At 44.2% G+C, this 14,358-nt stretch overlaps 1 protein-coding gene across 1 annotated transcript in view; it reads right to left on the bottom strand.

Annotated features, from left to right (window-relative positions):
* Nucleotides 1-8,396, bottom strand: part of acbd3 (acyl-Coenzyme A binding domain containing 3) — a 38,820-nt gene extending 30,424 nt beyond the window's left edge. The window contains exon 1 of the mRNA XM_048597444.1: nucleotides 7,852-8,396. Within this exon, the coding sequence (XP_048453401.1) occupies nucleotides 7,852-8,206 (355 nt within the window). The 5' untranslated portion in view covers nucleotides 8,207-8,396. The remainder of the gene's footprint in view (nucleotides 1-7,851) is intronic.
* Between the last annotated feature and the right edge of the window lie 5,962 nt (nucleotides 8,397-14,358).

Here is a 14,358-nt window from a genome sequence, read left to right as displayed (position 1 = left end):
ATTAAGACTGATAGAATAATGCTCTCATGCACTTGAGGTAGATTCCCATGAATGTAGTGGCAATGCCATCTGTGCTGCTGCAAGTTTGGTGGGGTAGGGTCAGTTGAGCTAGGCAAATTAAGATGGGTCAAATGGCTCCCTCATCAGACTACCTTGGTAACGCCACTTATAGTACTTTCTAGTGTAACCAAGTTGGTACAGAAGGAGACTCAAATCTTGGATTGTGCTAGTAACTTTTGGAATACTGCGTGCAATTCTGGTCTCCCTGCTTATAAGAAGGATGTTGTGGTTCAGAAAAGATTCACAAGGATGGTGCCAGGGTTGGATGAGTATACGAATAAGAAAGGTTCAACGGGATATGGGCCAAATGCTGGTAAATGGGGCTAAATTTATTTAGGATATTTGGTCGACATGGATGAGTTGGAGGGTCTGCTTCCATGCTGTACAGCTCTACGACTCTATTGTACTTCCTATGTTAGGTGATGCACTTTCTGCAGTTTCAAAACTGGATTAACACAAATCAGAGACCTGGTGTTATTGACAATGCTTCAAGAGAAACAGCACCAAGGAATGAATGGCATTTTCTCTGGACATGACAAATTTATGACCAATGTGATAACAGCACTGCAGAAGATACTAAGAGAAAATTAAAATGCTTTGCATGGAAGATTGCAATAAATTAAACCCCAGAGCTTTCCAGTTTAGTTTAACTTTCAAATTAGAAAACAAAGCCAGCATACCAGAACAAGGAAAATTGTGAATTGGGGCAAGCAATTTGGAGCTCCTGCAACAGGACCATGGCACATCCCGTGAAGTTTATAGATCCAACAGGACCTGATAACTAAGCATCAATTTCTTCCCACTTCAAAAAAAGTCACAGAAACTGTGCAAGTAAGTAACTGTGCATGCCCAATGTACCTTCAGTTGAGACAAAAGGATAGTACATGGTGTTGGGGTGGAGGGGAAGCAGACCCATCAATGATTTTTTTGGGGCAGACAGACTGGGGTGAAGGAAGGCTGAGTTACTCAAACTCCACCCAAAGAGACAGAAGTAAACTGTCATGGCCACAAATGCATACATCAGCTTGTGGGAACTTCTGTAGTGCCATCACAGCACTTTATTTATAGCTGTTTTACTGATTAATGTGCTGTCAAGTCAATAATCCATGAAAATACTGAAATTGTACATCCTAAGGCACCTAAACTTGTCATTCACAATCCTGAACCTGTGATCTTTCTAGGAGTAAGAGAAATGACCTTACTGTATCTTCGTAGTGATCGGTGTTGGGCTGAAGAGTACTTCAACTCGCCACTTTGACTGGGAGCTTTACAGAAAAGACTTGAATTGAAAGAATGTGGAGGGAAAAATCACATTTCCTCTAAAATATTTTTCATTGGAAACTAACTTTAAGGAGGTTTTGTAGCATCTATGGGTGCTAAGTCATAACAGAGTCCGCTGCTTTCATACCTCATCTCTGGCTCATTTGTTTTATTCTTTCCTTTATGGAACGTACACATCATTGCCTAGGCTGCTAATCCCCCTACAAGAGGAAACAGCTTTGCCCTATCTATTTTAGTAGTGATACTTTGTGCAAAGGTTTAATTAGTTACTTAAATTCATATTTCCTCATTACTGGTTTTACTAACCAAACCGATGTTTGAGATCTCTGAATACTTCTAAGATCTCTTAACTTTCTCTAACGAGAGCAATCAGATCTTCGCCAGTTCCTCCTCCCTCTCAAGGTAGCTTCCAATTACTCAGACTCTTAGAATCAACCAGAGACAGAATTTAAAAGACTAGGTCAACAAATATGAACAGATAGATGGTGGAGGACTATTGCATTTCGTCAGTAAGTCAGTAACAATTTAAGATAAAAACTAAAATTTTCACAAGGGACTTTTGAAGGCAAAGTGGATGAGCTAAGGAGCACAGAGGTAAACACTCAGAAAAAATACAATGTTGTGGAGTGCAAGATCATTGAAATAAGATTAGAACAGATCATTCTGATCTGCAGCCAGCAATGGAACCTGTAAAACAGATTCAATGATCTTATCAAGTTTTCTACAATGCAATCCCTAAATAATTTCCAGACAGAATGTCCAAAATGGAAGTGTTCGAATTGTAGCCAGACGGTGGGTTGTCCATCTATCTTATACTTTAAAAAAATGCTACTTTGACTGGAAAGCTTTTTGAACAGTGCTATAAAAATGCACGGTTCTTTCTTTACAGAATGAAGATAGGGTTTTTTGTTATTTTTCAAATTCAATACCTTTCACTCTCCCTCCTTTTAATATTCCTTTTGTTCAAATACCTAATCCTATTTTAAACACATTGATTTACACTGCTCGAGTCAGAGATTTTAACATTCTAACCATTTTGGCATGAAAACATTTCATCAAATCTTTGCTTTTAACTACCTGGAAGTGGTTTTACTTCTATTTGTCTAAAAATAACCTTATCTCAAAAACTAAGATTTCAATTAAACAAAGAACACAAATAGGGTATGGCTCAAGGAAGACAGATTAGCTTTTGGAAGAGATGTACAGCCAGATTCTGAGTTTTTCTTTCAAATGAAGGACCCAATAACATTAAGAGATGAGGAAATTTGTCACTTTTTTGGAAATATTGTGGACTATTTTGTTTAGAATGTTCGAAGCTTCTCAGCTGTTGCAAAGAATTGGTCACAGTTGTCAAAATGTAAGCAGAGTTTTCACAGCAGGTTTTGAACATGGATTAACCTGTAGCCTCCAGAGTGAGATGGAGGCTCATACAGAAAAGATTTCTTATTTCAGCTTTGAGATCACAGAATAAACAAAGAAAACACTCAAGAGCTTGATAATTGCATTAATATTGAGTTAACATAGTATAGCGAAGGTATGCATTCCACTGAATGCTCTCTTAACTTGCTCTTGTTATCACTCTCATGGTGACCATTGGGAATAATCTGACTATTTATATCATAACCATTCATAACCTTGAAGGGGTGAGGTCATGCTTTAGCCTCCTCAGCTCTGGAATAAAAAGTCTTAATTTCACTAGTTTATAATTATAACAGGAAACCCTCATCCCAGTAACATCCTGTTAATTATTACAGGACAATCAGACTTATGTGGAAAACAATTGGTAGGTGAGTCCATTTCAGAGCAGCGTTAAGTGAAATGCGGTCAACAAAAGCAATGTTGTAGTCTTCATCCCTGACTCACATGCTAAATACATGCTGTTCCTATTTGAGGCTCTGAACCATACACACCAGGGAAGCCTCAGCTTTCATATTTAGATTGCATTTTACATAATCTTAAAACATATAGTTAGATTTCTACAGTGCTTGTTGCCACCAGTGGCATATTGAGGTATAATTTATTTGCAATACAATTAGCATGGAAGTAAAGATCTGCACCATAGGCTCTTACAATAAAAGTCGAAGATGATCTGGTCATTGTTTTGTTAATACTGGTCGCAAAATGATATAGACTTGCATGGGCAAGAAAATTGCAGATGGAATATCAAATTGGGAAATTCAAAGTTATTCAATTTTGAAGGAAAAATAGGAAAGAAAACTATTCAAAATGGAGAGACAGGGAAATGTGGGCTAGGTGTGCTTATATAAAAATCACAATACTTAACCATGTCAAACAGCAAGCAAACAGGAAAGACTTTGTTACAGAAGTGGTGGCATATGAGCAAGATGATTTTCTTTTGTTGTACAGGCCTTTGGTGAGCGCACACCTGAACTTGCCTGGGAGAGAGTTCGACGAAAGTTCACTAGACTGATACCAGGAATGAAATAACTATTTTATGATGAGATCCTGATCAGATGAGACCTGTATTCCTTACAGTTTAAGAGAATGAACGGTGAACTCTTTAAGGGCCTTGACAGAATCAATGTTGAGGCGATGTACCCCCTGGATGGGAATCAAGAGGATAGTATCAAATTAAGGGGCCAGCAATTTAGTCGTGATGAGAAATTTCTTTACTCAAGGAGTGATGCAACTTTGGAATTCTCTACCCAAGAGAGGGAAGATTAGACGTTCAGTATATTAACAGAATCTGATCGGCTTTTCTATGAAGGGAATTGAGTGATATGGGGTAAATCTGCCACAATGTGACTGAATGCAGAGCAGGTTTGAAGGGCTGAATGGCCTAAATAGCCTACTCCTCCAAACACTGTTATAGTGATTAATATTAACTAGAAAATTTTATTACCAGTCTCAGTGCCCTGAACGTGGGTAGTGCTGAAAACAAAAGTTATTCATGCCTACTTATGGCTTGCACTGGAGAACACACCTATATGACCATCAATTGATAAATACACTGTCAAGTCAAAAAGCTCACTGACACATATCACATGTCACACCCAGATGGGACCTCGTAAGGCAAGCAACAGGATAACGAAATCCCCTATTCGCACATAGTGACAACAGGCACATTAAAAATTGTTGGTCCTGACAATTTAACTTCTAGCGTTGATCAGGAGTCTCAGAAACCTTTCCAACAATTTCAATCAGGATGTTTAAGGCAGCTTCTGTTTTAAACCACATCTGCCTCAATCCAGTACATCTTCAAAACCTTTTATTTGTAGTTTATAAAAAAAGTTATTCAACCATGCACCAGCAGACAAACAGAACTAAATTGGTCAAAGTTTTGGCAAAGATCTGTAGATCGGGTTGTGGGCGACTTGCTCACCGAGCTGGCTTGTTTCATCATCATGCTAGGTAACATCATCAGTGGAGCCTCCGATGAAACAATGTTATTCTACTCCATTTGAAATTTATACCGTCCGGTCTGTTATGGTGAGTAGTGTCATTTTCGGTTTTGATCTGTATGGGTTTGCATATGGGTTCCAGTTCTATATGTTTGTTGATTGCATTACGAGAGGAGAACCATGCCTCTAGGAATTCCTCTGCGTGTCTACGTTTTGCTTGGGCTACTATGGTTACCTTATCCAAGTTAAACTGATGGCCTTCATTGTCCGAGTGTACCCATATTAAAGAGAGCTTGTCGTGCCGTTTTGCTGCTAGCTGACGTTCGTGTATTCTGATGGCTAGTTTCCTTCGTGTCTGTCCGATGTAATGTTTGCGGCAGTCGTTGCATGGTATTTTGTAAACCAGACCAAAACCGGAAATGACTCTACTCACCATAAAGAGCCAAACAGTATTGATTCCAAGCAGAGTAGAATAACAACGCTTCATCGGAGGCTACACTGATGATGTCACCTAGCATGGTGACGAAACGTCTGAATGAGGACAAGCCAGTTTGGCAAGCAAGTCAACAACATCACTAAATCGGTCATATATTGCAACAACAAAAACACCCTTTATTAAGATGAACTGAACATAATCAATATCCCAAGACACCATACAAGTGTCAGAAAACCAAATATGACACTGAATCCTTAAAACGATATTAGGGCAGATGGCTTAAAGTTAGAAAAAAATCCAGAATTCAGGGCTTTGGAAGCGAAAGACACACCTCCAACAATGGACCAATGAAAATCAAGGGTTCTAATGAGGGGGTACAAATATCTTTTGTGGGGCTGCAGGAGATTATCAAGATAGGGAGACCTTGGAGGGTTTGAAAACAAGAATGAGATTAAGGATCATTCGAAACAAGAGAGGCCAGAGACTGGTACAACGTGTACCACATTCAGTGGCAAAATGCAAGCTTGCATTGTAACTGTGCAGCTAGTGAAGAAAATGTTTGTAAGTGTATATCAAACCGCTCCTAGCACCATTGAAAAACAACTAGGAACTACAAAGTAACATTTTAGGAAGCAGGAAGCTGCTGTGCTTAAATGCAATCGGAATGTTTCAGCAATAACAGAAGAGAAAAGACAAATATTACTCAATCCATTTCACGGTTGAAGGTGCTGACTCATGTTGAGAGGATGGGTCTCGCAGGTACCAGAGCTCAACCTTCATGTATGAAGTAGTCAAAATGGACTAGGGTGGAAGGGAGAGGAAGCAGAAGGAAAGACAACTAAGCCTGACTTCCTTCACTCACACGGATCCTTTATGGCCCATCGACAGTCATCAGAAAACGAACCATGTGGTTTTATTATAGCTATGACTTGTTATAAAGCTGTGCACACTAACCTTCCTCCATAAACTGCAAACAGTGAGGAATGTGTTTGAACAGATCAGAGCACCTCTGACTACTTTACAATACTGATTACACTGCAAACAGTACTGTACTAGCAGTACAGCCCTCTGAGGAGTCATACTTTTATGCAAGGCACTTTTAATTTCTGTTGCTCAGATAAGCAGCAAGCGTATCCGGGATGATTCCACATGACTCAAGTACTGCCAACTGTCTGGCGGGCTGAGCGGAATGCAAACCAAAGTGTACACTTTAGAATAGAAACTGGCAACAGTTCAGGTGAGTTAGGACAGGTTTACATGTATCTCCATGCAAACACAAGTCTAACAAGTCATACTAACTATACATGCTCAAACTCAAGAATGATCACTTAACCTCTCTTCTATGGAGATCCCCTGACCCATCAAGAATCAGGACATTCAAGCTGGCAGGAAAGGAGAACTATACAACCCAAACAGAATCTGTCTAAGTCAGTTAATCAAGTTACAGACAAAACAGTGACTGAAACATCCTCTCCAATCTCATTCAGTTCTAAAGGCTAGGGCCAACAGAATAAACAGTTGTTACTTTCACACAATACCTTTAACAATGAATTTACAACAGCTACAGGCTACTCGGGCCCAACTGCTTCTCTAGATGAGCAAAAACCTCACTTTCATGTGTCTACCCTTTTGCGAGATGCCAAAAAGACCAAGAAAAGAGTGCAGAGATCAGAGATTTGAAGAGACGGAGGAGGATATGAAATTGGAGAAGGGTAAAGCCACGGAAGACTTTTTTTTAAAGTTTAAAATGTTTTGAATTATGAAGCATTTAAAAGTACACAAAATATTTTGCATATTTAAGTGAATGCTATTATTTTACAGGTCCTGTTAACTTTTCCCCATTATATGCACATTCATGACTGAAGCTACATCAACCAATAATTACACCAACAAGATACCTTTGACACCAATGGGACAGTTGCAGCATTGCAAAGTTACATTACTAATTGGCATTATAAATGGGGATGTTTTAATATAATAAATTAAGCAAGGACCAAACTTTGATTTGGTCAATTACACTTCAGCATTCTAATCACACCTTTCAAACACTCCATTTGATCTGAACTTTCTGCAACACACCAGAGGAAATCAGTTCATAATTACAGTGAAGCATGTTACATTTAAATAGTGCCTTTAATATTTACAGATACACATTTTTGTGCAAACTATACTGTACAATTGAGACACTAAAACTAGGATTGCTCCAATAGGAGGCAAATAGATTATAGGGAAACTTAATGGACAGGCATAAAATTACAAGGCGTGTGGATAATTAGGAGAAACTGTTTCCATTGGGTTGGTAACCAGAGGACACAGATTTTTGATCACTAATAAAATAACCAGAAGTGAGGTTTTCAGATTCATTAATATCACAGCGAATAGAACTGGATAAATACCTGAAGGAAAAAGAATTGCAAGGATATGTGGAAGGAGTAAGGGAGTGGGACTAACAGGAAACCAAATAGGTACAAATCCCGATGGCCTCTTTGGCGTGCTTCTGTACTGTACTTTTCCACAATAAATATATTTCTACCATTAACAGGATAGGAGACCTAGCAATCCGACAAGAAGTGAGAAAGGAAAAAACAGAAATTGTTGGAAAACTTCAGCAGGTCCGGCAGCATCTGTGGAGAGAAATCAGAGTTGACGTTTCGGGTCCAGTAACCCTTCTTCAGAAATGAGAATGCGTTTGCTGAGGGAATGGAGTTGTACCTTTAAAGAATTTGAGAGCCAGGCAGTGGAGCTCATTCAGATTGAAGCCCCATCGTTTCTCCATCTCCTCGACCTGTGTGTACTCCCCATCGTCCTGTTTCTCTCCCCCCGATCCACCTCCAAGACCCAAGCCTGCTCCAGGCCCGGACTCGGCCGCCGTTGTTGCTGCCGCCGCCGTTGCTGTGGAGTGAAGGTGTGCGGCCGAGGCCTCCCGCTGCCTGCTGCTCTCCGGCTCTACATCGTCCGAGTCCGGGCTCAGGGTCAGGCCGTCGATGGAGACTTCCAGCCTGGCGGAGGAGCCACTGGCCGATCCCGAGCTGCCCTGAGCCGCTGCCGCTGCCATCATCTCCAGCATCGCGGCTGCCCCTACCCTCCCGGACCTCCCACGGCCCCTTCCCCCACCTTCCCGACACAACCCCAAACTCCACGGCCGCCACGTCACCAGGCACACGCGTCACATCCGACTTCCTCACCCGAAGCAAAATTACAAACACACCCCCAAAGTCCGGGCAAAGTGCCCTCCTTAGGCCACGCCGCTGACGCCCACCGACTCGCCCGACACACCCAGCCCCGCCCCTCCCACCACACTGCAGGTCACAACCACCACGTCTTTGGCCCCCGTCCCACACTTGGCCCCGCCGTGCCACACGTCGAGCTCCGTCCCGCGCTTAGCCCCGCCCATCCCCGCAGCCCCCCGTGACTCGCACTGAGCTCCGCCCATACACCATGAACATCGGGACGCCAAAGCATCCCCGCCGCGCCCCCGGACCCGCCCCACTTCCACGACGCTCTCCCCGACAACGGCCACGCCCCCCAACGTCCGCAGGGACCCTCAGCGGAAACAGTCACAGCCACCGGACCCCCGACAACCCAGGCCCCTCCCCCCACCAAAACCTCCGCCCCGCCCCCTCACACCAAAAATCCTATCCCATCTACCACAGCTCCACCCCCTCACGCTGAGCCCCGCCCCTGCCGGTGTCACCCGGATGGACTCCCACCCACCGTCGTTGCTAGGAGACAGACAAAGCTAGGCCTGGCGCCTCACATGATGTCCTTCGCTGAGAAGTGAGTGCAGTTCCACAGAATCATCTTCGACTGGATTGATAAATATTTACAACAAAGAAGCATGGCTGAGGGAGGGACAGGGCTGGCAGCTCCATGTGCCGGGGTACAGATGCTATAGGAAAGATAGAGGGGGGAGGCAGGAGAGGAGAAGGAGTTGGGTTTTCGATTAGGGAGAACATCATGGCAGTACTGAGAGAGGATAGTGTTGAGGGTTCGTCCACTGTTGTTATGTGAGTAGAACTGAGAAATAAAAAGGGGGGGAGTTGGTCATTTTGATAGCATTGTATGATAAGGACATCTGCTAAGTGGGAGTCTTTCAAAAGTGAGTTAGTGAGGGCCTAGGGCCAGCACATTCCCGTTAGAGTGAAGTGTAAGGCTGGCAGGTGTTAGGGAACCCCGGATGACGAGACATATTGTGGTAACAAGGTGTAGAGCTAGATGAACACAGCAGGCCAAGCACCATCAGAGGAGCAGGAAAGCTGACATTTCGGGTCGAGATCCTTCTTCAGAAATGGGGGAGGGGAAGGGGGTTCTGAAATAATTAGGGAGAGAGGGGGAGGCGGATAGAAGATGGATAGAGGGGAGGATAGGTGGAGAGGAAACAGACAGGTCAAAGAGGCGGGGATGGAGCCAGTAAAGGTGAGTGTAGGTGGGGAGTTAGGGAGGGGATAGGTCAGTCCAGGGAGGACGGACAGGTCAAGGGGGTGGGATGAGGCTAGTAGGTAGGAGATGGAGGTGCGGCTTGAGGTGGGAGGAGGGGATAGGTGGGAGGAAGAACAGGTTAGGGAGGTGGGGATGAGCTGGGCTGGTGTTGGGATGCGGTAGGGGGAGGGGAGATTTTGAAGCTTGTGAAATCCACATTGATACCATTGGGCTGCAGGGTTCCCAAACGAAATATGAGATGCTGTTCCTGCAGCTTTCGGGTGGCATCGTTGTGGCAATGCAGGCGGCCCAGGATGGACATGTCGTCCAAGGAGTGGGAGGAGAGTTGAAATGGTTCGCGACTGGGAGGTGCAGTTGTTTGTTGCGAACAGAGCGTAGGTGTTCCGCAAAACGGTGCAGGTGAACATCTGCTTGATGTGGAAGGTCTTCTTGGGGCCTGGGATGGGGGTGAGGGGGGAGGTATAGGGGCAGGTGTAGCACTTGCTTCGGTTGCAGGGAAAAGTGCCGGGTGTGGTCGGGCTGGAGGGGAGTGTGGAGCGGACAAGGGAGTCACAGAGAGAGTGGTCCCTCCGGAAAGCAGATAAGGGTGGGGAGGGAAAAATGTCTTTGGTAGTGGGGTCAGATTGCAGATGGCGGAAATGTTGGAGGATGATGCGTTGGATTTGGAGGTTGGTGGGGTGGTACGTGAGGATGAGGGGGATTCTGTTTTGGTTGTTATTGCGGGTAGGGGGTGTGAGGGATGAGTTGCGGGAAATGTGGGAGACACGGTCGAGGGCATTTTCGACCACTGTGGAGGGGACGTTGCGGTCCTTGAAAATAAGAGGACATCTGGGATGTCCGGGAGTGGAATGCCTCATCTCGGGCCCTGGTTTTGAAAAAGGGCACATATCACATGTATAGACAACTGGGATCAAGTGAATTCCTTGAGGGGTATGGAAGATGTTCGAGTACACTTAAGAGAGAAATCAGGAGAGCTAAAGGAGGACACAAGATGCGTTTGGCCAATAAGGTAAAGGAGAATCCAAAGAGATTCTGCAAGTACATGAAGGGCAGAAGAGTAACTAGGGAGAGAATAGGCCCTCTTAAAGTTCAACAAAGTCATGTATGTGAGATCCTAAATGACTATTTCTCATTAGTATTCACTGTCGAGAAAGGCATAGAATGTCAGGGAACTTGGGAAATATGTAGTGGTGTCTTGAAGAGAGTCCACATTATTGAAGAGAGTCCACATTATAGAAGAGGAGGTGCTGGAAATCTTAAACACATTAAAGTAGATAAGTCCCTGGGATTTGATGACGTGTACTCCAGGATTTTGTGGGCGGCTAGGGAGGAAATTGCAGGTTCTCTAATGGAGATAATTGTATCATCAACACCCATGGGCAAAGTGCTCAAAGATTGGAAGGTAGCTAATGTTGTGCCATTATTCAAGAAAGGCTGCCGAGAAATATCGGCGAACTACAGACCAGTGAGCCTAACATCTGTGGTGGTTAAGTTGTTAGAGTGGATTCTGAGAGATAGGATCTAGGGCATTTGGAGAGGCAAAGACTTATTTCATATAGTTAGCATAGCTTTGTGCATTGGAAATTATGTCTCACGAATTTGATTGAGTTTTTTTGAAGGGGTGACCAAGAAAGTAGATGAGGGCAGTGCGGTCGATGTTATCTACGTGGAATTTAGCAAGGCCTTTGACAAGGTAGGTTGTTGAGTAAGGTTAAATCTCACGGGATCCAGGGAGAGCTTGCCAATCATGATCTTATGCGATCTTTGGAGTCTGGTAGTCCTAGTAAGATCATGATTGCACACAAACCTACAGCAACACTGTGCCAAATGTTATTAAAGACTAAAGACCCCATATCGACAGTAAACAAGACCAATGTGATATACAGAATACCATGCAGTGAGTGCAATAAACATTACATTGGACAAACAGGAAGGAAACTGAGGACCAGGATACACAAACACCAGCTGGCAGTAAAAAGACACAACCACTATTCACTTGTCTCAATACACACAGACAATGGGGGCCATCAATTCGACTGGGACAAAGTGACCATACTGGGACAAGCGAACACCAGACATGCAAGAGAATTTCTGGAAGCCTGGTTCTCAACACGGGACTCCATTAACAAAGACATGGAAATAGACCCCATATAGAGACCACTGCTAAAACGACAGAACCAGAAGTGACAAGACCATCTCACCAGACATCGTATAAATCCAGAAAGAAACAGAACACCAACACTGCGATTAGATGTGCACTGATGATGTCGCCTAGAAGGGTAACAAAATGTCTGCACACCACAGAACAACAGCTCAACGAGCTAACAAACAACTAAGTATCATTCCCTTCAACTTCCCTCAGTTCCCATTCATTAGGCTACTGCCCCCTCTTGAAAATGGACCACAGATCAGAGAGTAACTCAATTCCTGACTCCCTGAAGCCTGTCCACCATCTATAAGGTACAAATCAGGAGTGTAATGGAATACTTCCCACTTGCCTGAATAAGTGTAGCTCCAACAACACTCAAGAAGCTCGACACCATTCAGGACAAAGCAGCCCCTTGACTGGCACCATATCCACAAACATCAACTCCCTCCAAGCTCAGTTGAAGCACTGTGTACTGTGTACTATTTACAAGTTGCATTGCAGAAATTCATCCAGGATCCTCAAACAACACCATCCAACCCATAACTCCTCCAATCTCGAAGCACAAAGGCAGCAGATATGTAGGAACACCATTATCTGCAAGTTTCCCTCCAATGCACTCAGCATTCCGACTTAGAAATACATCACCCTCAGTGTCACTGGGTCAAGATCCTGGAATTCACTCTCTCAGGGCATTGTGGATCAAGCTACAGAACATGAACTGCAGCAGTTCAAGGAGGCAGCTCACCATCACCTTCTCAAAGGCAACTAGGAAATGACCAATTAATACTGGTCCAGTCAGCAATGCCCCCATCCTATAAGCAAATAAAAAAGGGTTTAAAACATCAATAAATCACGATGTTGAATTCACTGGACTATGCAATGCTACAGTTGGACCATCTGTAAATACTGACATATTCCTGGGGATCCCCGGTATAGTTCTGGTGACCACTTGTAAAGACCGAGGCACTCCTGTAGCCCTGCTGTATAATACTGACACACACCTACGGACTATTTGTAAATGCTGATCCACTCCAGGGACTCCCTGGGAATGTTAACCCACTGCTAGAGATCCATGGTGGAGTGGCCAAAGAAGGAGTCGAATTGAACTCCTCTGGAGGGCCGTTGCCTGGGCTTGACATGTATGCTCAAGCAATCACAGAATGTGTAAATGCCAGATTCATCAGCTGCACTCACAAGGTAGCACAAAACATCACCCAAGCACAATGCAACAACATCCAAGCTCTCAGGACCAATCGCAGCATTGTTATCAAACCAGCAGACAAAGGAGGAGCCATCATCATACAGAACAGAACTGACTACTGTAAGGAAGTGTACCAACAGCTGAACAACCACGAACACTACAGACAATTACCTGCTGATCCAACCAAAGAACACTCCTGTGAACTCAACAGGCTGATCAAGACTTTTGGTCCAGTCCTTCAGAGTACCCTACAGACTCTCATCCCGCGTACTTCTCACATAGGAGAGCTCTACTGCTTTCCAAAGATATACAAAGCCAACACATCTGGACACCCCATCGTATCAGGCAATGGGACCCTGTGTGAGAACCTCTCTGGCTATGTCAAGGGCATCTCAAAACCCATTGTACAGGGAACCCCCAGCTTCTGTCGTGACACTACAGATTTCTTTCAGAAACTCGGCACCCACGGACCAATTTAACCGAGAACATTCCTTGTCACAATAGACGTTTCGGCACTCTACACCAGCATCCCCCACGATGACGGCACAGCTCAGTACTCAATACCAATCACTGTCAATTTCCAGGCTCCACCCTACAACACATCCGCTTCATCCTCGACCACAACATCTTCACCTTCGACAGCCCAAAGAACAGCCAGGGAACAAGATTTGCTCCCCAATATGCCAACATTTTCATGCACAAGTTCGAACAAGACTTACTTGCTGCACAGGATCTCCAACAATTGCTATACACCAGATGCATTGATGACATTTTCTTCCTTTGGACTCATGGCGAGGAATCACTCACTCTACCGCAAGCCGATGGATAACCTCACGATAACCTTCTCTAGCTTCCACACTAAACATATTAAAAAAGCTAACCCTATGGACAAGCACTACGTATACATAGGATCTGTTCAGATGAGGGGGAATACAACGAAACCTAGAAGGTGCTGAAGGACACTCTCATGGGACAGGATACAATGCTTAATTCATCAATTGCCAGTTCTGATGTGCCACAGTGAAAAACCATAATGACCTCCTCAGAAGACAGATACAAGATATGACCAATAGGGACCCTTCATCATCCAGTGCTGCCCCGGAATGGAGAAACTATGCCATGTTCTTCACAGCCTTCAACACGTTATTAATGGCGACAAGCACCTTGCCAAGATCTTCCCTCCGCCCCCACTTCTCACCTTCAAACAAGTGCCAAACCTTAAACAGACCATTGTTTGCAGCAAACTACTCAGCCTTCAGGACAACATCGACCACATTGCCATACAACTCTGCCATGGTAACCTCTGCAAGACATGTCAGATCATCGACACGGACACTACCATCGCATGTGGGAACACCACCCACCTCACGCACAACAGATATTCATGTGACTCTGCCAACATTGTCTATCTCATATGCTGGACGCAGGA

Source organism: Rhincodon typus, chromosome 5 (assembly GCF_021869965.1).
Source record: "Rhincodon typus isolate 14 chromosome 5, sRhiTyp1.1, whole genome shotgun sequence".
In the NCBI taxonomy this organism is placed as follows: Eukaryota; Metazoa; Chordata; class Chondrichthyes; order Orectolobiformes; family Rhincodontidae; genus Rhincodon; species Rhincodon typus.
Note: the sequence above shows the minus strand (reverse complement) of the source record. Positions and strands in the feature narration are given on the sequence as shown.